The sequence below is a fragment of the Amblyomma maculatum genome, chromosome 9 (assembly GCF_055883805.1).
Source record: "Amblyomma maculatum isolate TAMU_Amacu chromosome 9, ASM5588380v1, whole genome shotgun sequence".
Lineage (NCBI taxonomy): Eukaryota > Metazoa > Arthropoda > Arachnida > Ixodida > Ixodidae > Amblyomma > Amblyomma maculatum.
Window position 1 is genome coordinate 716,469 of NC_139352.1, and position 23,077 is coordinate 739,545.

The following is a 23,077-nucleotide window of genomic DNA, read 5'->3' on the forward strand; positions in this document are numbered from 1 at the left end:
GTCCACGAAGGTTAGTCCAGGCTGGCACCGCACACAGAACACAGAAACACAGCGTCGACCTTATTCTAGCATCAATCGTTGCTACCACCTTGTCTTCTTCTGTGTCACTGTTGCTGATCGTTTTCATCTTCAACTTCCAGCGATGCAGGACATATATGTCACAATATAAATATGTCATTACGCTAAAATTGTTACCCTGTGGAGGTTGATACAGAGACCGGAGTGGTGTCAATAATTAGTTGGGTTCATACGTGAAAAATTGCAATTATAAATCTTCTCTCATTTTGATGGGGGAGTTGCACCATAGGCTTTGGGTGTCAAAATGGTCAAAATTAAGGGGTCTCTCAGATATCTCAGATGTTAGAGATTAGAAAAGCGAAAGCCTAGCATTTCTATCCTATCATCTTCCTTTCATCATTTGCCTCATTTCCCTCATTCTCTAGTTCTACCTTGAAAGCCATGATGAGCCATGCTTAGTCACTGCAGTCATTATTACCATAATTAAGAAATTTACTCATTTCCAGTCAGTTGCAGTTATTCAAGTTGTCGTTTGACATACTGGTCTTATGTAGTCATTATCAGTCACGATGAGTCATGCCTAGTCATTGTAGTCATATCACGATCATTGCCAAGCATTTTTACTTCTTTCCAGGCAATTACGGTCATTTCAAGCCGTCGTTCGACACACTGGTTGTTTTGTAGTCATGATGAGTCATGCCGAGTCACTGTAATCGTTATCACTTATCGCTAAGCATTTTGATTCGTTTCCAGTCAGTAGCTGTCATTCAAGTCGTCGCTTGGCATATTTGTTGTTTCGTAATCATGATGAGCCATGCCTAGTCACTGCTATCATTACAAGTCATAGTTAAGCATTTTTACTCATTTCCAATTAGTTGCAGTCATTACAAGTTGCACTTTGGCATATTGGTCATTACAAGTCATTTTAGTCATTAACCATCAATATCACTCATTATGAGTTTGAAAGGCATGTGCGACGACTTACCATCTTGTTCACCTCGAAAATACAATCTGAGAGGCCTTTATACACAGACAGCACTGTCTTGCAGTATTTTTTGCTCTCGAAAAAGCCTATGACACTACATGGAGGTTTGGAATTTTACGCGAGCTTGGGGATTTTCCAATTAGTTGCAGTCATTACAAGTTGCACTTTGGCATATTGGTCATTACAAGTCATTTTAGTCATTAACCATCAGTATCACTCATTATGAGTTTGAAAGGCATGTGCGACGACTTACCATCTTGTTCACCTAGAAAATACAATCTGAGAGGCCTTTATACACAGACAGCACTGTCTTGCAGTATTTTTTGCTCTCGAAAAAGCCTATGACACTACATGGAGGTTTGGAATTTTATGCGAGCTTGGGGATTTTCCAATTAGTTGCAGTCATTACAAGTTGCACTTTGGCATATTGGTCATTACAAGTCATTTTAGTCATTAACCATCAGTATCACTCATTATGAGTTTGAAAGGCATGTGCGACGACTTACCATCTTGTTCACCTAGAAAATACAATCTGAGAGGCCTTTATACACAGACAGCACTGTCTTGCAGTATTTTTTGCTCTCGAAAAAGCCTATGACACTACATGGAGGTTTGGAATTTTACGCGAGCTTGGGGATCTCGACATTCATGGCAGAATGCTAAAATGTCTAAACGACTTTTTATTTGAACATTCTTTTCAAATACATCTCGGAACAACCTTTTCGAAAAACTTCATGCAAGAAAATGGTGTGCCTCAGGGGTGCATTTTGAGCATTATACTCTTCAACGTAAAAAACTCCACAGCAAATGTAATTCCAAAGTCCATTATGTGCTCTATGTTGATGACCTCCAAATTTCATTCACATCATCCGGCGTAGCAACTTGCGAGAGACAAACTCAGCTGACAGTAAATAAGCTAGCAACATGGGCAGATAGAAACGAATTCAAATTCTCTACTCAGAAATCAGTAGCTATGCTGTTCTTGGTAAGGCGAGGCCTTCAAATAGACCCCACCCGCTATCTGAATGATGTGGTGCTACCAGTAAAACATGAACATAAATTTTTAGGTGTTACTTTCGGGAGAAAACTCACATTCCTTCCCCAGATCGAAACACTCAAAAAGAAAGCCTCTCAGCCTTCGAACATACTAAAACTGCTGTCACGAAAACGCTAGGAATCCAACAGGACATGCCTTTTGCAGATTTATCGTTTCGTAGTACGCTCAAGCTTAGACTATGGTTGCATAGTGTCTTGGTCTGCAAGACCCTCGTATGTGAAACGACTGGGCCCAGTCCACAACCTAGGTTTGCGTCTATCAACTGGTGCCTACAGGACGTCACCAATAAACAGCCTTCAAGTGAATACAAATGAGCCGTCGCTTGCACACAAAAGAACCATGCTCACGGTTTCTTCATCCTGAAACTTAATTCACTACCGAAACACGTTTGCTACACAATTGTAACAAAATGACCATCCAGGACACTGTTTAATAATAATCCCCAAGTAGTCAAGCCACTCCTGCTTCGTTTTGAAGAGAAGTGTAGCGAATTAAACATACTCAATGCTGCACGTTGTCCCCACCCTCCGCCATCTTGGTACTGTTTTCCCGGTGTATGTGACTTCATGCTCACAAATTTTGACAAAAACCAAGCATCACATGAATACTTATTACAGGAATTCTCCCTCGACGGAAAATGCAGAATTTATAGAACATTTTATACTGACGGTTCTAAAACAGCATTTTAAGCAGGCAGTGCCATAGTAGAAGACAAACAAGAAAAAACAGTAAGGTTGCCTTAGTGGATTTCCATTTTCATTGCAGAGCGTTATGCAGTCTCTGTGGCAGTAGAAACCGCATTAAATGAGAATGTGGAGAGCAGTATCATTTACATAGATTCCCTAAGCGTACTCACCACCCTTCACCCTTGAAATGCAGTTATACCATTAACAGGCGATATCACATATAACATAACAAAAGCCACAATACGAAGACATATAAAATTGTGCTGGGTTCCAAGCCACGCCGGAATTAAAGGAAACGAGAATGCAGATTTGAGTGCTGCACAAGCTCAACACCAAGAAATTAAGAAAGTATCCATTCCCTACAAGGACAGCCTGAAGCTAGTACACTAGTCAGAATGGAATACTGAAGTAAAAAATAAGCTACACCTCCTAAAACCCATAATAGGAGGACAGAAGCCACGCTCTCCCCAAGAATGTTTCACTGAAGTCATTTTATATTGCTTGTGCATTGAACACACACACCTTATGCACAGCTTTATTATAGCGAAATAGGTCAAACCAGCATGCAGATTAAGCTGAGAAAAGTGACAGTAATAAACATTTTTATGCTCATGCAAAAAAGTCGACAAACTGAGAAAAGAAAACATTGCCCACAATTCTTCGATGTATATCTTCCTTTACATCCCAGCCTGCTCATAGAACAAGATTCACTGGTCAGTACGTCATGTGTTATGTCATTCTTAACGGTAGCAAAGGTTTTAAACCTGTTATAGTACTTTAAAACTATTTAGATGTCTCCTACATATATAACACAAAACCTTGATTTTGGCACATGGTGGCCTTAGTAGCCTATGTACCCTTAAACCCAACTCAACTCTACTGATTTGATGGAGCTCATACCAAATTATTTTCTTTCTCCCTCTGGTAATCGCAGCTCAAGTGTATCAAGCATAAATATTAACCTTGGCTTTAGGTCTGTCATACAGCAGTAGATGTTCTTGCTCAGCTCTGTCTCGTAAAATGCATGACTTCCTCTAGGTAGAACCAGAGGAAGAAGATGGGTAGCACACTATGAAAGAGCAGGAGGGGGGGGGAGGGGTTCTCAAGTTGAGCCAAAATTTCAACAAGTGGAAACAAACAATTATGATTTTCTCTAGTGTGACAAACCTGCTTCCCAAGAACATGATGCATGAAGTTGGAATAAAGTAATGCCACAGTCTTTTCTTGTTAATGTTTCCCTTACACATATACTGACTGGAACCGCCTTCCAGTTAGGAGCTGCATCAGTGACCTTAACTAATAATGCTATTATTCATGTCTTGATGATTTACAAAGCATGACCTAGCAGTATATGATGGGAAACTACTGCATCATTTATTGCTTGCATTACATAGTTTTGTATTTTTTAATATGCTTTTAACCATTCCTATTTGAATGTCTCTAGCCCTTAAGATATTATAAGCGGTAAATATATGACCAGGGGGCAAAAGCTTCAGAAATGTGACCTAGAGCAAAAACACTATGAATGTTCATAATAACCCTATAGAGAATGTGAACCCTCCTACTGGCACCCTCTGATGTAGCAGCATCCGTAAATAAACAACAACAAGGCCAAAAGTAACGCTACCAAAATGCCAAGCTTTATTTGGATAAATGGCAAGTATGTTGTGCTGAGCTCCCCTCAAAAGAGGGCCTCCAGCCAATGTTGTTGACCAGATGTCATGATGATTAGTCCCGTAGCGTGAAATCATAGGTGAATGACAGAGCAATCCATGAACTGGGATTAATCATGACTTTATGACAATCGGTTGATGGAATTAGCTGGCGGGACTTTCTTGAGTGGTGTTTGCCCCTGCATTATTGACTACCACCCAGTTATATAGCTGAAATAAGCATGTACTTTAGTATGTCAATAAATTGGTTGGCCCACTTTGACAGCAAAATGAGGAAGTAATGAAAAAAGAACATAAAAACGCAGTGGTCATGAAGTGCCATGATTTTCGGGCACATAAACAGCAAACAATCTGGGGAATTTAGTGGGTCTTCTATTCGCAAATAATTACAAGTGTGCCAACAGCACTTTTTTTTTGCTACTGAAGCAAACAAGAAACAAACAATTATAGAACTGGAATTCAACAATCCTTTGCTCCTAGAGCGAATGCTAACGAGAAACTAATTATTAATCGCACTGCTATACAACTCTACAACTAACTGAGTTAGGGTAATAGCTGTCAATAGATGCACCACTGATCTCCACTAGAGAGTATGCAGTGCTAAGTCTGTATAACATGACTAACAGGTTATTCTTATGAAACTTCATGGTCATCATGTAAACAAAATTTTCCCTTTTCCCGCAGGGGGCATCTGCTAAAGCAGATGTTTGGTGTACCGTGCGACACCACGGACCCCAGCACCCACGCTTAGCCGTGCGTGTCATCGCCGTGTCCGGGGAAAAGGGGATCCTGGTGGTTGAGCCGATGCCGAGTGTTCGGACCTTTAAGGCCCCTCGACGGAGGCAACACACCACTTTGGCCCCAGCTTCACGTAGACGGCACCTCCGGGCTGACCCACCCGGGGGAAATCGGCAGTCGCCTTTTCCTGTTCTCCCCTCCATCTTTCACTTTCCTATTTTCTTTCTTAGAACTGTCCGGTCCTCTCTTACCTTCTTCATTTCTTCCTACTTCCAGGCGGCGAGGGTTAACCTTGTGTGGCTAGCTACCCTGAGTTACGCCATATTGGGTTATAGTTACGGTGTACAGCTGGCGTGGGCAGGAATTGACAATTTCTGTCCCGTCCCCTCGTTGGGCTCCATGGTGGGTGGCTGGCACTGCAGCCGAACAATATACTTTTTTATGGCATCTAAACTCCTTAACCCCGATCGTCCTCCTTCTAAAAGGGGGCGCACTGAGACCACCATGTTTTTCTCAAAGAACATAAACAACTTTCCTCGTTTCCACGTGGTCCACAGTGACCACGAGGAAATCACTGCACGACTTGTGTCCCCATTTGTTGTTTCCCAAACATTGACTGAGGCCATTGGCCAGGGCTATAAGATAAAGAAACTTGGAAACGGTGACCTGCTACTAGAATTAATATACAATCATCAGTATCAGAAGCTAAGTGCAGTCGAATCATTTGGAGAAATACCGGTACAGATTAGCCCGCACCGATCACTAAACACTGACCGAGGAGTCATCTCTGATGATGACCTTAGGTACGTGAGTGAACAAGAACTTCTTGAAGGCCTGAAGGAACAAAATGTCACAGATGTTTACCGGATAAAGATCAGACGAGATAACAAAGAGATAGAAACAAAGCACATTGTACTCACCTTTGCTGCAAGCACTCTCCCAGAATCTGTCGAAGTAGGCTACACGAAGATAAAACTGAGGCCCTACATCCCTAACCCACGCCGTTGCTTCAAATGTCAGAAATATGGCCATGGCTCTCAGAGTTGCCGTGGCCAACTCACATGTGCAAAGTGTGCCTCGCACAAACACCCTACAGACAACTGCGAAGAACAGCCGCTTCTCTGCTTAAACTGTGAAGGTAACCACCCAGCTTATTCACGCTCATGCCCGTACTGGAAAAAAGAAAAAGAAATAATTACACTGAAAGTCACCGAAAACATATCTTACGGAGAGGCACGAAAGCGGCTTTCTCTTCCTCAAAAGCCACACTACTCCGTTGTGACGCAGAAGGGCGCGGCATCACAGCGGTCGTCGGCACCTGCCCAGGAAGCACACAGTTCTTCCAGGGCAGCGCCACCTGCGCCCTCGGTGGAGTCAGCTAGCGCTACTCCACCACCACCCGCAAAGCTGGCTGCGCGGACCCCCAGGTCAGCCGGCCCAAAGGCCTCGACCCATGAGTCGAGGCCTAAAACTGACAATCCTGTGCTTTCTGCACAGTCGTCCACCGCATCTGAAGATGCGATGGACACAACTTCTTCACCCCAGCTGCTTAGGCGGCAAAGCTCACTGGAGCGAAAAAGAAGGGGAAAAGTCCCAATAACAGGTCCCAAGGACCTACAAACCTAAGTTTAAACTTGTCCCCTAAATAACTTTTAATTATGGCGCTCCTCATTTATTGGAACTGCTGAGGACTCTTTAAAAATTTAGATGATATATATGAAATTCTTGCGGACTATCAACCAAACATACTTTGTCTGCAAGAAACCCATTTAAAACCAGCAGACTCAAATTTCCTTAAGCAATATAATGTATTCAGGAACGACAGGCAAGGCAGCTCTCACTCCTCTGGTGGCGTTGCCATTGTAACACAAAAATCAATCCCCTCTCGAAACATCTCACTCAACACAGACTTAGAGGCAGTGGCAATCAGAAGCTTAGTTTATGGTAAAATAACGGTATGTTCCCTGTATATTGCTCCAACTTATAAGCTAAGTAGCGAAAGTTCTGAAAAATTGATTGATCAACTTCCGGAACCTTGGTTGCTGGTCGGAGACTTTAATGCTCACCACCCATTATGGGGATGTACAAGAACGGACTCCCGAGGTGTTCTAATCGAAAAATTCTTATTGTCCTCGGGATCATGCTTACTAAACACGAAACAGCCAACTTACTACAATATAGCACATAACTCTTACACATCCATAGATCTAGCCATTGGCTCCTCGATGTTCCTGGCAGCTAGAGAGTGGACTGTCATTAACAATCTATACGGAAGTGACCATTTTCCGATCTTAATAAAATATACTGGGAATGGAAATGAAAATGTGTCGAATCCCAGAAAATTCAAAGAAAATGCAGCCAACTGGAAGATGTTCAGGGAACACTCATCACTGCCTTGTTCATCCATTAGCGGTCTAGATGTAGATGAAACTCAGCGCTTGATCACACTGCACATTATAGAAGCTGCAGAAGAATGCATCCCACAAACGTCAAGTAAGCCACGAAACAAACGAAGACCCTGGTGGACTGCAGAATGTAAGACTGCTCGTGAAGCTGGCATGGTCAGAACAAGGCATGGTCGAACTTGCGACGACACCCCACAGCCTTTAAGCGGCAAAGGCAAATGGCAGGTGTGTTCGACGCATCTCCAAGCGAGAAAGCTGGGCCTCGTTCCTTTCGTCTGTGAACTCTTATACTGACGCACACAAAGTCTACAACAGAATAAGAGCACTCAAAGGATATAACACTCTCACAACACCTCTTGTCAGCACCAGTGGCGACACACTAGAACATCAAGCAGACACACTAGGGAAACACTTTGAATACATATTTAGCTCGGCACACTATACAGATTCCTTTCTGCGGCACAAGGTGACCGAAGAGAGTAAACCTATACATGATAAGAGACCATGCACAGGAGGGTACAATGGCCCGTTCACACTACAGGAGCTGAAGAGTGCACTAGACACATGCAAGAACACAGCAGCTGGTGCTGACAGGATCACATATGCAATGCTCAGGCACCTCCATGTGGACACCCTCGAAACCCTACTCTGCCTGTATAATAAAATATGGGCCACAGGACGCTTTCCTCAAGCATGGAAGGAAGCAATCATTGTCCCGATATTAAAACCTGGCAAAGAACCCACACTTGCAGCGAGCTATCGGCCAATCGCCCTAACCAGTTGCTTATGCAAGCTTTTCGAAAAAATGGTAAACCGTCGTCTTGTTCACTTACTAGAATACAATGGCCTTCTTGACACAAACCAAGCTGGTTTTAGGGCTGGGCGATCAACAGACGATCAGCTCATTGCATTTGAGTCCTATGCAAGGGATGCTTTTGTACACAAACAACACTGTCTATCTGTCTTTTTCGATCTTGAAAAAGCATATGATACCACATGGCGCTATGGTATCATCCACGACCTCTTCTCTCGGTATCACAGGGAACGTGTTGAACACGTTAAAAAGCTACTTGTCTGAACGAACCTTCAAAGTTCGTGTTGGCAATACATACTCGAAGCTGTTTATACAGGAAAATGGTGTCCCTCAAGGTGGTGTCCTCAGCTGCACGCTTTTTATTGTCAAAATGAACTCGCTAAAAGGCGTGCTGCCAAGAACCATCTCTTATTCTTTATATGTCGATGACGTCCAGATAAGTTTCAAATCTTGCAACCTGGCCATCTGTGAACGCCAGATTCAACTAGGCGTCAACAAACTGTCTAGGTGGGCTGACGACAATGGGTTTAAGTTTAACTCTGCAAACACCGTCTACGTGCTTTTCACTAAGCAGCGTGGCATTAGACCTGAGCCCAACATTACACTGAGTGGTCAGAGCCTTGCAGTTCAAAAAGAACATAAATTTCTCGGTGTAGTTTTTGATGAAAAGCTTTCCTTCATATCACACATAAAACAGCTGAGATTAAAATGTCTGAAGGCAATGAACCTGCTAAAAATTCTGTCCCACCAGTCCTGGGGCACAGATCGTGACTGCCTCTTGAGCCTTCTGAATAGCGTAGTTTTGTCTCGTATTGAGTATGGCTCAATGGTTTACGGGTCAGCATCACCTTCTGCCCTAAAAATGCTCGATCCAGTGCACCACCTTGGCCTTCACCTTGCCACAGGTGCTTTTCGAACTAGCCCAATTGCTAGCCTCCTATGTTGAGGCTAACCGATGGTCATTACAGCGAAGAAGACAATTTACTGCTGTAAGATATGCTACCAAAATATTGTCTCAACTGGACCATCCTTGTCGCCGGCTCCTGCTTGACACAGCTAACACAGAACTTTTCACAAGAAAACCGTCACTAACACCACCATACCCAATAAGACTAGCCACTCATATTGAATATCTGGACATCCCGGTTGGCAGCCTCCATACAACTTCCATAAAAGACTTCATCGCTCCGTGGGAAATGCACGCTGTTAATTGCGACCTAACATTCCTTCAAGTCGGAAAACATGCCCTTCCTATAGCCATACAACAGCACTTCATGTCTCTGCAGCCAAAATACATTTGTAATGAGTATTACACTGATGCTTCAAAGTCGACTCAAGTCTCATGTGCCGCACATGGACCACAATTTTCACTAACAAAAACACTGAACAGACATACAAGTATATTTACTGCAGAATCCCACGGTATCCTGTTAGCTGTGAGACACATTATAGAAAACAAAATACAGTCATCGGTCATCTACACAGACTCCCTTAGTGTTTTAACCTCCCTAACTACTTGGAAACGGCACAATAAGAACCCAGTCCTGAATACTCTATTTAACAACCTTATGACTGCCCATAAATTACAACTTGAAATTACACTTTGCTGGGTGCCAGGCCACCGTAGCATACCAGGTAACGAGGCGGCTGATAGGCTTGCTGTGTCAGCTGCCTGTCGAAATACTACAGAAATCGACAAAATAATATACCAGGACCTCAAGCCACACATTAAAAACAAAATTCGACAACAGTGGCAAGAGGAATGGGACACAGCGACTGAAAATAAACTACACACTATAAAACCTATCATAGGCAGGTACACTACAGACAAAAGAGACAGATTCAAAGAAGTAGCCTTGTGCAGGCTGAGAATAGGTCACACACATACCTTTTAACGAACTCTCCTGCACCACGCTGCTCGAGATGTGGTGGTCATCTTACAGTAATACATATTTTAATTGAATGTCCAACACTTGAAAAACAAAGGCGACATCATTTTCCCGAAATACACAAAAAATATATACCGAAACATCCGTGCATATTTCTCGGCGATGACCCAATGTTCTCACCCGAAAGAGTTCTTAAATATTTTTCAAAGGTAGGCTTTTTATGTCAAATTTTTTATCAACGTGGGCTTCAACCCGTCCCTCTTACTTAGATAACTAGCGTTTTAACATTTACATTTCTTCTTTTAATATTTTACTCAGACCACTATACATCTCGGAACGTTTTAGGCTCTATACACCACTGTTTTTAGAGATCATACACTGCAAACGAACTTTTAGGCCCTATACACCATAGCTTTTAGCACATCATCATCATAATCGCCAAAGCTATCACATCAACCGGAGATGGCATTTCACCTTGTGTTTGGCGCTCTTTGGCCATAGATGCCCTTGCGCCAGAAAAAATCAGTTCATCATCATCAATTTTTTCTTTGTTCCTTTATAATGACAGCAAATAAACTATTGTAGGATAAAGCATTAAAAAAAAAACAGCAATTGCAAACTATGGGCAATGGTACATGGCGTGTCTGCTGAACAGCAAACAAATTCATTTTCTGCAAATTGACCACAAAAAAAAGAAAGCCAGAGGCATTAAAATTCTTGAGCTTGTAATCTAGTCAAATGCATAGCAAGATATGCTTGAACAGCGCACTACCGTCTGTCACGGAGAAATTGTGTTTGACGGCTACTGTAGACTTCAGTTGTATCCGACTAATGGCCGTCAAGACATAATGAAGCGCTACCTCTAACGCCAATAACGCCAGCATGACACACTAAGTGGGATGAAACTCGTTGAACTGCTGTTATGTGACACTTTCCTAGGCAGTTTAGCTCAGCGTTACCATTTCATTTATATACTTATTTATTATACACATAGCCCATGCCTGTTTAAGCTTAATTTGGGGTATAAGACCCACTCATTTGGCAACAAAGCACTTCAATGAGTCAGCGAGCTGCCAAAGCATAGCCCGGCAAGTTTTGGCTTTGATGATAGCACCAGCCGATGTTATTGTAGCTGTTAAAAGAGCTGAAGCGAATACACAACCAGCCGGAGGTAAGTGGTCATTGAATCTAAGTAATATGACTCCTCTGCAAGAGGATCTGAGTTGTCAGGTGCCCAACAGGTGCGGAGCGCCCTCGGACAGCGCAGGCATGCGTGGTGCCGTTCAGCTGCTCCCTTGAACGCTGTAGGGCAGACAAATTAGAAAACGAGGATGACGTAGAGAAATTATTTAATGCAGCTGTGTAGAGCAGCTGTGTTCCATGCTGAGAATTCTTGTGCACTGACTGCGATCATTGCCACTCGGACTTTGGCAAATGTTTGTCTTCCCTGCACAGAGTAGTTTTCTTGACCCTTAACACAGCAAATCACGACTTGTATTCTTCTTGGTCATGTTTATTTGCTTTCTCGGTCATTTTAAATGCCTATTTCACAATTGCTGAAGCTGCCTAACACCACTCATCATGCGTACTGCTGCACATGAAAGGAGGATCATTTAGGTCGTTTCAGTAAACCTTTTGTTGTCAGGCATGAATACCTTATTGTGATGAAATTTCAGATCTCCCAGTTTTCGGACGAGCCTCCCTTGCTTTTGGAAGGTATGGCACCATGAAAAAATAAGCATACCTTCCATACTGCCAGCAATAACACTTTGTTACCTTCTCAAATGACAAGCGCAAGAACATAAACATGCGTGCTAGTCCTTCAGAGCTACTCGCCGAACTATTCAGCGTCGACTCGACAAATAAAATTTTGCTCGCTGAAATGCTTGCTGCAAGACATGAGAACGAACATTCACTTCTTTGTCCATTCACAGCTTGATTAACCGAGCTAGAAATGGGCGCATACTCTGTGTTCTGTAGTGTACATCCAGCATTGAGGTCCCAAGCAGTAACAGACCACAGCAGCAGCTTATGTAAACTGCGACGAACCAAGATCAAAATTTACAATGGTTGCCTGCTGCAGCAGCAGTAAGAGTAGTTATATGAACCCACTTGTTCCTCTAGGTCGACGCCGTTCTCTCCAGTGAAGCAGCTCGCACCCAATAGCACATCACAGAAGATTGACAGAAACAAGTGCTACATAAAAGCCATCGCCTACAAGTTTGCATAATAATGGTAAACCTACGCTAATTTGCAAAACCTGATTGTGCACTGCAGTGGTGTATAATCTAGTGGTCATCCATGAGCATTCTGCATTCAGCACACAAACACATCGTACAGCTGAGTGCTTTTTTTCTCCATGCAGACTAAACGAGGCAGCATGCTGCATGGCTTACATTATTCGAACCTCGTGCCAATCATCTGCAAACTATTCAGGAACTTCAATGCATTTTGATTTGTTTAAAAAAATTTTGAATTAGCACTATTTTATTGATTCACTAAAATAAAGAGGTAGATATTCAATTTTCAATCCAAATCCAAAATCCAATCCAAAAATCCAAGGAGTGTTTCAGAATCCGGGCCGCCTACAAAGGCTGCTGTAAACAAGTGATCTGGTGCCTAAATGTTAAGTAGAGGACTGTCATTAGTATTGCAAGTATATTAGCACATTGGCATTATGTGCCCATGGAGGTCAACATTTTTATCATGGGAAGCAAAAGGTATGATCCAGTGTGGCTCAGGCAGCTGAAAGGGAAGGAATTGCTGATGACAGCTTTCAGGCATGAACATCACTGTAGCGCTACAAAGACACTAAATGAGGACGTAATGGCCACGGCACGGGACAAGAAGAAAATGAAGATCTTAAAAATGAAACTAACAAATTCAGAAAGAGTTTACCAGGGAGAATGCTTAACAAACTGATTTATGAACTTTGTAAAGATGCCAAAGTTGAAGTAAATTAATCACTCTTCTTAAATGAGGAAGGGATACATGTGCACATGTTTATCAACGCTATGGTAAGGCTCTCAGGGCCAAATACTATAAAAGAATGTTTGACAACATTCACTATAGTTAAACTGTTTGCTGTATGGAACACAGTGAGATGGCACAGCATAGTAATTTGATGCTACTTTGTGCAGACAAAAAAAAGTGGATATAAGTGACAAATTAAGACAAGAGATATGCTGCCAGTTAGAGATATGTCAGTTCCCCGAGTATGTCGTCAGCATGCTGTGCTTGGTCAACACTCAGTGAATGGCAAATAGCAAAGGCACTATCTAAATCTGAAATATAAAATTTCGGTCACAAACTCTATACTCGCTCATGTTGCTACCACTCGACCTTGGAAGACGGACAAGGCTGCAAATATAGCCGAGGTAACATCGTGCCACAATAGCTTGCATGGCATTCAAAACAGCAATATGAACTCAAATTACCCTTTATTTTTTAAAAAAAGTGCGAAATTCATTATCGCAAGAACTGCTAACTTCTCAAACACAAGGTAAAATAGCGCAAAACCACACACAGGACGCAGAAAGGTGAGACGAGCACAGGCACTAAAAAGACAACTAAAAAAAGTCTCCTAAAGCAAAAGCACAGTTAATAGCACCTGACCGTACTATTCACTCAGGGTGCACGGTTACCATCACCCGCACAGTCCACACTCACTATGTCATAGATGTCATCTCTCTTCTGCTTTGTAATCGGTATCTGATTCCTTACGGATTCCAAGTGCTCGAGGTCGACATCACCTATGACCAGCTCTTCCGCGGCGACCGCCGAAGCGACGACTTTGCCCAGGGGGTCCACCAGCATGCTGTGACCCCAAGCGACGTAAGACGCGCCATCGTCTCTCGCCGGCGAAGCACTGGCCACATAAAGCTGGTTGTCGACGGCCCTACCGCGCTGAAGCAGCTCCCAGTGAAGAGGTCCCGTCGTCATGTTGAAGGCGCCGGGATAGAAGAGAAGCTTGCAGCCCTGCTTGGCGTAGAGCTGCGCCAGTTGTGCGAAGCGCAGGTCGTAGCAGATTCCGAGGCCCACCTTGCAGTAAGGAGTGTCGAAAGTCGCCAGACTGTTACCTGCCGTGAAGCAGTCCGACTCCTTGAACGTTATCTTGCCTGGAATGTCGATGTCGAAGAGATGCAGCTTGCGGTACTTGGCGAGCAGATTGCCATCGGGACCGTAGACGAGGCACGTGTTATAGAGTTTGCCGTCTTCAGTTTCGGCCATGGAGCCGCCAATTAGGTAAACGTCATTTTCCTTCGCCGCCTTTGACAGCATTTCGCTCGTCTCGCCCGGGATCGACTCGGCGTACTTCGGAAAGTACTGAACGCCGTACGGGAAGCCAAAACATTCCGGTAGGCATACAACCTTAGCACCGCTCGCTGCCGCCTTCTGGATTTGATCACCGGCCCTAGCGAGGTTCTCGGCTTTGGTCGCCTTTACAGCGAGCTGGATGAGAGCGACACGAAATGTGGACGCGGCCATGCCTGATAAGCAAACGCAACTTGTCGGCGATGCGAGGAGCGCGCTGACTAACTGATCATGTGCGCTTGTACACCAGAACAGAACAGACAGATGGAAACTACCGAGGTCACTGCCTTAATCTGCAGGTGTGGGCTCACCTGCGTGGATCATACAGAGGTTTAAAACCGAACCACCAAACGTCAACGAAACAGCTGTGCCGCTTTTCACAAAGGTAGATAACGCGAGCGGGCCGAGAGCGCCGCTCCCATAGAGAAAGAGATTGGCCGTTCCTACGTTTCATGCCTCGCGTAGGTGGCGCTGAGGGGCGTTGCAGTCGAAGATTACAGAGAATGCAGTTGACATGCGATTATTTAACGTGCGGTTACGTCGCACTATGCGTCGCACACGCAGAACCGAGAGAAACGGCGACAACGCTCTGTTATAGTGTTCTAGAATTGAGAAGTGTGCCGTCTGCCGCCGGCGAGCTGGTCGTTTCAGCGATGACAGGAGAGAGGGCGCTGTGTGCAGGAGGAGCGCAGTGAGCGCGGAGCAGACAGCTGGGTGAACCGCCTTCGTCACCGCTAGTTCAAACGGACTCCGAAGGGGCGTAGCAATAAATTGTGTCGCTTTAGCTCCCACACGCTTGTCTAAATGTATTAAAACGGTTATGTTCATGAACAAAACAACTAGTTCCCTATAAAATAAGCGGCCGTCGTCAGGGAACGGCAATACAAATACAGGCAATGTAAGATACAGGTTGCCGACGAACTGACAAGCAACGGCAAGATATATTTCCTGAACGTATTGGGTGCTCTATTTCTCGAACACTAGCGGGAGGTTCAATGACGAATGTCAAACGTATTTCTATGATCATGTAAATTTTTTATATTGGATGCACCGGTTTATGCGGGCTAGACTGAAGTCTTCCATCGACGCTCACACGTACTGAAAACGCAGTGAATGGTGTTTTAGGCTAGGCTAGCGTGCTTTTTGCGCCACATGTAAATAGAGGTATGCGAAGATTGCTTGAAGACAGAAATTATGGTAGCGCTTACCGATGACTTTATTTAAATGTGGGCGCATACATATGAACTGGCAGTCCTACTCAAAACGATATGAATGAATGAGAGCACATAGCAATTGAACGAAACCACATAATGGACGACGTGAAAAAAAAAAAAGTCGCGACTTAGTGCAAGAATATGGTACAAACGTATAAAACTGTACACAACTATATGAGAATTAATGAACTGTACTAGGCCGTGAATAAATTAAGCTGCCAAATTTGAAAACACACAAGAGAAAGGCAGAATGATTCAAGTCCTCAAACACGATTACTTGCACCTCCTCAGGTGCTTTACCTTCTCTGCTTTAGAGGTCTGCTCTTGGTTTAGCGACTTGGCATAAAAACGCAATCGCATGAGGACGTAGAACTAGTGTGTTAAGTGTCATTTCGTTGTCATGAGTAGGGCAACCAAACTTGGAAACCTCTGCGCTTTGCAAACACAAAGCAAATTCACGCATGCTATTTGCGTTAATCTTTCTTGAACTGAAAAAAAAAAAAAAAAAACCGTGAAAGACTCTTCCAGCGTGTGCACGAGCTTTGCAAGCTCCGAGGACGGATAAAGAAGACCTCCGTGGTCGAAGTTTGAGATATTGATTTTCTTTACAACGAGGGAGAAGAAGAAGAAGAAGATTTTCTTCTTTTTGTGCCGCGCACGATTTGCTTGAAATGAGATGAGCGGAGCAAGTACTGCATTTTGACTTCTTCATGAACTTTCTAGCGACGTATTCTGCAATATAAGCTATGAGACGGCTAGAACTGTGCCTAGTGACGTATCTGTGGTCATCTGAAAGAAGGGTATTCAAAGTAGCTTCGACGTCCTCGAGCCTTCCCTCGTCAACCAAACGGTCAAGCTCATCAACAGGATTTGAAAGAAGCTGGGTAGGTTTCTCGCTTATACGGCTAATTCCAAGTAAGGCATTTACAATTTCAGCATTACAATTTCCTGTCTTTTGGGGGCCTCGCTAAGTTATTAACTGTCACTAAACATTGATCCGGCGTGGGATGATCGTTGCAGCCATTAAATTGCCTCACGATGCCGAAGAGGTTTTCTAGTTTGTCTTGGCTTAGTCTCGATGCGATAATGTATGCAAAACCGCATTTTGCAGATAAGTAGTCAACGAGATTGACTGTGGACTGCAAAGTTACCCGAAGGCCTTCCGCGGTGCTGTTGCTTAGAAAACCATGCTTTTAGTGTATTTCGAGAAAGGAAGGGTTCGAATAGGGAAGGCAGCAGAAAGAGCGCGCAATGAGCAAGAAGAAAGAACGAAAGGAAGGATAAGAGCATTCAGTAAAAGAAGGGGGGGGGGGGGGGGGCGAAAGTCATACGAGACGGACGGAACTGTTACTGTGCTCTCTGCAAACATGTGTTTTCCTGCTTGACCAATCATTGCTCTTCGCTCAACAACGCGTCATAGTACAACAGCCAGAGAAGCAACGCGATGCAACAAAATTCACGCAGGAAACGAGCTGCAGAAGCAGACGCCCCAAGCGTTTCCTCTGCGGTGCGCGCGCTTGTGATGCGCTCCTACGGCTGACAGCGCCACCTACGCTTTTCATCGCTCCGGCGACCACGTCGCTCCCATTGCCGCGCGCCGAAGACGGCACACTTCCCAATTCTAGAACACTATAGCTCTGTGTTGTGTGGCTGGCATTTGGCTGGCATATGGCTGGCATAGTGGCTTAGTGCACCGCAAAACTATTGCCAAATCCAACAACAGTCATAACGATTGCAAGTATTAAAGTTATTTTGCGACAACATGGCAAAGTAAAATGTATTTACAGCAAACCGTATCGAATGGGTGTGAACTTGCACTGTAATCAGCACGAATAGTCACGTGACCCCTTGCTTCTATTGTTGTTTCGGTTGCGATTAGACGTTCTTTGAATCCTTGGCTATCCACCGTTGTTCGTACAAAGCGAAATGTTTACGCGATAATGCACAATCACAATGCAGCACAGCAAAATAAAGAAAGCATGCGAAATGAGCGGCAGTGACGTACGGTTACTTCCGGGCGAACGAGCGAAATTTTCTATTTCGGCTGATCCGAGCGACGAGCCAAGCGACGCATGCATTTCTGTTCGCGCGAAACGCGTGCCGCCGTCGCGTTCGCGTGAGTTTTCGCGTGCATGCGATTCAGCCTTGACTGGCTGAATTGACTGGCCTTTTGCCTGACAACGATGCTTTCTTTTTTTGTTGTTTAGCAATTGAAGGTAATTTTGCCTGACAACTGTTCTTTCACTTTTTTTTTTTTTTTAACGGGGGGTTTCTGAACGCAAGAGAAACAGAAAAGTACGCACATGTACTACTTATTCGCACTAGCACCTCGGCAAGAAAAACTACATAGGCACCAACAAAACAGGATAAACTGAGCTAGGGCAAAACCGAATGAAAAATAGCACAACAGCTCAAGCAGCATCCTGCAGCAAACTACATAGGCACCAACAAAACAGGATAAACTGAGCTAGGGCAAAACCGAACGAAAAATAGCACAACAGCTCAAGCAGCATCCTGCAGCATCTACAGGCAAACAAAAACGAACGCGCCGGCGTGCGCCGGAGAGAATGCATCCGGGATGGATGAAATATAGGAACGTCCCCTTTGAAACGGGGTGGTAGCAGTAGCTATCATGCTCATTTTTCTCCCTATATCATAATTATTGACTTAGAATGGTTAACTAAACCATCATTCTGTTTATTAAATTTTATTCCTACATTACTAACATTATGTCACTTCTGTGCTTTTAAGCCACCAATCTTCCAGTCGTTTTTTGCTAGTTTCCACCGCCGGTTTATTCACCCGGCCACTGTTATCTCTAAACCCCAGAGCTTCAGGAACAGTGATTGTGCCTGCACCAACTTCTGGATGGATACCATTACATTCGAGTATAATATGGTCAATTGTTTCACTGGAGTTTCCACATACAGCACATGCGTCATCTCCATTGTTAAATTTCTTTTTGTAGCTGCGTGTTCTAAGGCACCCTGATCTAGCTTCAAAAAGTAGGGCACTGCCTCTTGAGTTATCAAAGAAATCTTCCTTCCTGATCTGCATTTTCCACTTTCGGTATAATTCCACACTCTGTTTCTTTTCCATCGAATTTATCCAATTTTTACCTTCTGTGTTTTTCACCTGTTGCTTAATGCTCTTTATTTCTCCGTCCTTGTTACTAGCATACTTACTAGTTAGTTTCCTAGTTCTTTTCCTCCATTGTGAGTCAACGCTTTTTAGGTACAGGTATTTAAATACTTTAGCTGCCCATCGGTTACTGTCCAATTTCCTCAGGCGTTCCTCATATAATATTTTACTCTGAGCTTCCTGTACTTCGAAAGATGCCCAGCCCATATCTCCCTGTACCGCCTCATTTGTAGTTTTGCCGTGGGCACCTAGTGCTAATCGTCCAACGGATCTCTGATTTTGTCGACTGTACCTCTGATTTTAGGCACAAAACCGCATTTCCGAAGTCCGGGCACCATAATTCCTTTCCCAATACCCCTCAAAACCTCATACCTATTGTATCCCCACAATGCCTTATGCTTCATTAACCCGGCATTCCTTCGCCCTTTTAAGTAATTGCTCATGCTTTCCAATGTATGCCAATCCTTCGTTTACCCATACCCCCAGATATTTATATTCTGCTACTCTAGGTATTTCAAGGCCTTGTATTTTAAGACCTTGATCAGTTGAGCCGTTGAAAATCATCACACCCAACTTAACTGCGCTGAAATTGAAGCCTAGAGCGTCCCCTTCGTCTCCGCAATACTTAACTAGAGTTTGCAATTCTTCCAGACTCTCAGCTAGCAGCACAATATCGTCTGCATACATCAAACCGGGGAGGCGCTGCTCTACCGCCTTTTCACCTAATCTATATGACAGGTTAAAACCTAGGTTACTGTCTTGTATATCCTCCGTTCCAGGTTTATCATATAAAGCATGAACAGCACCGGTGATAGAGGACAGCCTTGTCTTAATCCTTTGCATACTTTGACATCCTCCGTACTTCTTATCCCTTCCCACGTAATTTCTACTTTGTTATCCCGGTATATTTCCTGTAGGAACTCTATTACCTCATAACCGATACCTTCTTGTTTTAATATGTTCCACAGGAGTTCCCTGCTTACGTTGTCGTACGCCCCGTTTATGTCCAGGAAGGCCAAATACAAAGGTCTATTTTCCGCTCTAGATATTTCGATGCATTGGGTAAGCACGAACAGGCTATCATCTAAGCGCCTACCATTTCTAAAGCCGTTCTGAAGTTCTCCGAGTATCTTGTTACTTTCAACCCATGCTTGCACCTTTAATTTCACCGCCTGCATGGCTAACCTGTACATAACGCATGTTATGGTAATTGGCCTGTAGGATTTTATGTGCATCCTGTCTCCTTTCCCTTTATAAATCAAATTCATTTTACTCTGCCGCCAGCTGTCCGGAATTTGCTTATTCGTTATGACAGTTTCCAGAGCTTTTAACAATGTTTCCTTACTTTTTGGACCGAGTTCATTAATCAGCTTGATCGGAATTCCATCTATTCCTGTAGATGTGTTTTTAGGAATATTTTTTCTGCCTTTTTCCAGTTTAGATTGGTCAGTTCTAAGCTGCTTTGTATTCTGCTACCTTTTGTTGCTTCCTGATTTGCGGAGATTACCCTATCGTCAGTTAGGGATAAGGGTAGATAAGGGTAGTTAGGGGAGCAGTTAGGGATAAGGGTAGATGGAGAATACCTCAGTAATCTGCGATTTGCTGATGACATTGCCTTGCTAAGCAACTCGGGGGATGAACTGCAAATAATGATTGATGACCTAGACAGTAAAAGTAGAAAGGTAGGCTTGAAAATCAATATGCAGAAGACTAAGGTAATGTTGAACAGCCTCGGGAAGGAACAGCAGTTTACATTAGGTAGCGAAATACTGGAAGTAGTAGGCGAATATGTCTACTTAGGACAGGTAGTAACCGCAGATCGGGACCACGAAAAGGAAATAACAAGAAGAATAAGATTGGGATGGAGCGCATTTGGCAAGCACTCGCAGATTATGACTAGCAGCTTACCGGTATCGCTCAAGAGGAAAGTATACAACAGTTGCATCTTGCCTGTACTCACCTATGGGGCTGAAACGTGGAGGCTAACCAAGAGAGTTCTACTTAAGTTGAGGACAACCCAGAGGGCTATGGAACGAAAAATGGTAGGGGTAACTTTAAGAGATAGGAAGTTTGCAGAGTGGGTCAGAGAAATAACTCAAGTTACCGACATTCTAGTAGAAATTAAGAAGAAGAAATGGACATGGGCAGGACATGTAGTGCGAAGAGAGGATAACCGATGGTCGCTGAGGGTAACAAATTGGATTCCAAGGGAAGGAAAGCGTAGCAGGGGGCGGCAGAAAGTTAGGTGGGCGGATGAAATTAAGAAGTTCGCAGGGGTCAAGTGGATGCAGCTAGCACAGAACCGGGTTAAGTGGAGAAATATGGGAGAGGCCTTCGCCCTGCAGTGGGTATAATCAGGCTGATGATGATGATGTTGATTACCCTATCGTCGCTTTTAAATGACTCGGCTATAACTGATGTAATGTAGTTCACTGCGTTATCTCCCTTTAAAAAATTTCCCTTGTTATCTTGAATCCGATCCTGCTTTCTTTGATTCTTCTTTCCTAGCCAGCTTATATGGTTCCAGAATTTTCTTGCTCCGCCTCTCAAGGCATCGTGTATATCAGCCATCCAGCGGTCGGTGGACTGTCTTATTTTACTTTGGACGAGGGCCTGCACTTGAAGTTTCTTTTGTCGATATGATTCCCATTTTTGGTCGATTTCCTCCTGAGATACCTGTGCTTTCTTTGCCATTTGGTGGTCCCTTGAAGCAGCCCGTCGTTGTTCAATAGCTTCTCTGATTTCCTTATTCCACCAGCTCCGTGGCTTCTTCTTTCCATTCCAGCGGTTTGCTACTTTAACCTCCTGAATTTTCCTCCTTATGAGTAGTTCTACCTGTTCATAATCCCAGTCTTCCATGAGGCTTTTCTCTATTGCTTCCTCTATGTCTGCTGCTATTTGATCGTCTAATTTTGCGTTTACGTTTTGTCTAAGTTCCATTTCTCTTTTCATCAAGGGCCCCATCGGCAGACTAATACGTTTATGATCACTTCCCAGTCTACACTCCTCTTCTTCGTCTATTTCCATTTTTGTGACCTTGCTATAAATTTCCTGCGACATTCGACAATAGTCAGTGGTCGTCTGCCTGTTGCGGAATTCCCACGTGATTTGGCCTTCACATTTTGTTTCTCTATTTACTAGAACTAGATCGTGTCGCTCACAGAAATCTAACATTAGCTTGCCGTTACAATCCGTGTATCCATCCAGATCGTCGATGTGGCCGTTCATGTGCCCCAGTAGAATAATAGTATTGGCCCCGTTTCCAAACTGGCTTATATCGTCACTGAGACATTCAACAAGATCCCTGTTCTCTTGCCTGCATTGATGTCCTGTTCCTAAATAAACTACCCCTAGCCATGTCCTTATGCCAGCAATTGTTCCTGAAACCCAGATATGTTCTTTACAAGATGATTTAATTCTTTGCCAATTTGTTCCCTGGTGTATCAACATACCTACCCTCCACCCTTTTTTTCCGTTCTCGTTCTGCTGCACCCTTCCCAGACGTAGCCTTCTATAAACGGCGGATCTTCTAGATCCTTGAGATGAGTCTCGCAAAGAGCGTACACACCTATTGTGTCATCCTTCAACTGCTGTTCTATCTCTAGCCATTTCGCTCTTTTTCTACCTCCTTGCATGTTTATGTAGCTGATCCTAGTGTTAAATTTCTTTTTTGTACTTTTCTTTCTCGACCTACTCTTTGCCATTTTTGGGGGCTCAGCCTCCATTATTACACTTTCTTCTGCTTTACTTCTAACTGCCTCTGTGCACGGAGTCCTCGCGGACCCCCTAGAAAAGCTACAGCCCTGCCTGCCAGGCGCCAGCCGATCTCTGCTCCCACCCTTCTGTTAAAATGAATGCCATCTCGCAGCCCTACCAAAACCTACTTTATGTACCTCCCTGTTTACCTCAACCACTTCCAACCGTACCCAAGAGCTGACAGCAGCGCCACAGCGGCGACCAGTGGCGGCGGCTTGAACCGAAGGCGCGTTTTCTGCAAGCGGCGGAATGCGCGGTCGCGGTACACTGTACTAGAATACACTGTAGTCGCGGCGCCGGTATGATAGCGTGGCGTTCCAAAGCGTTCAACTAACACTATTCTGACGGATCCCAGCCGAGCGCTTTACCAACTGCGCCACGCCCCGG

General features: G+C 44.0%; 2 protein-coding genes across 2 annotated transcripts in view; one reads left to right on the forward strand and one right to left on the reverse strand.

The window, feature by feature from the left end:
* Positions 1–23,077, forward strand: part of LOC146178078 (reticulocalbin-2) — a 108,299-nt gene that overhangs the window by 32,540 nt on the left and 52,682 nt on the right. The gene's annotated exons all lie outside the window — the stretch shown is intronic.
* Positions 12,715–15,124, reverse strand: LOC146178079 (omega-amidase NIT2). The gene has a single exon (XM_084577927.1). The coding sequence runs from the start codon at positions 14,751–14,753 to the stop codon at positions 13,893–13,895; it is 861 nt and encodes a 286-aa protein (XP_084434053.1). The 5' UTR covers positions 14,754–15,124; the 3' UTR covers positions 12,715–13,892.

Excerpts from the sequence above, each read along its gene's own strand:
- LOC146178079 (XM_084577927.1), bottom strand. The coding sequence starts at position 14,753 with ATGGCCGCGTCCACATTTCGTGTCGCTCTCATCCAGCTCGCTGTAAAG.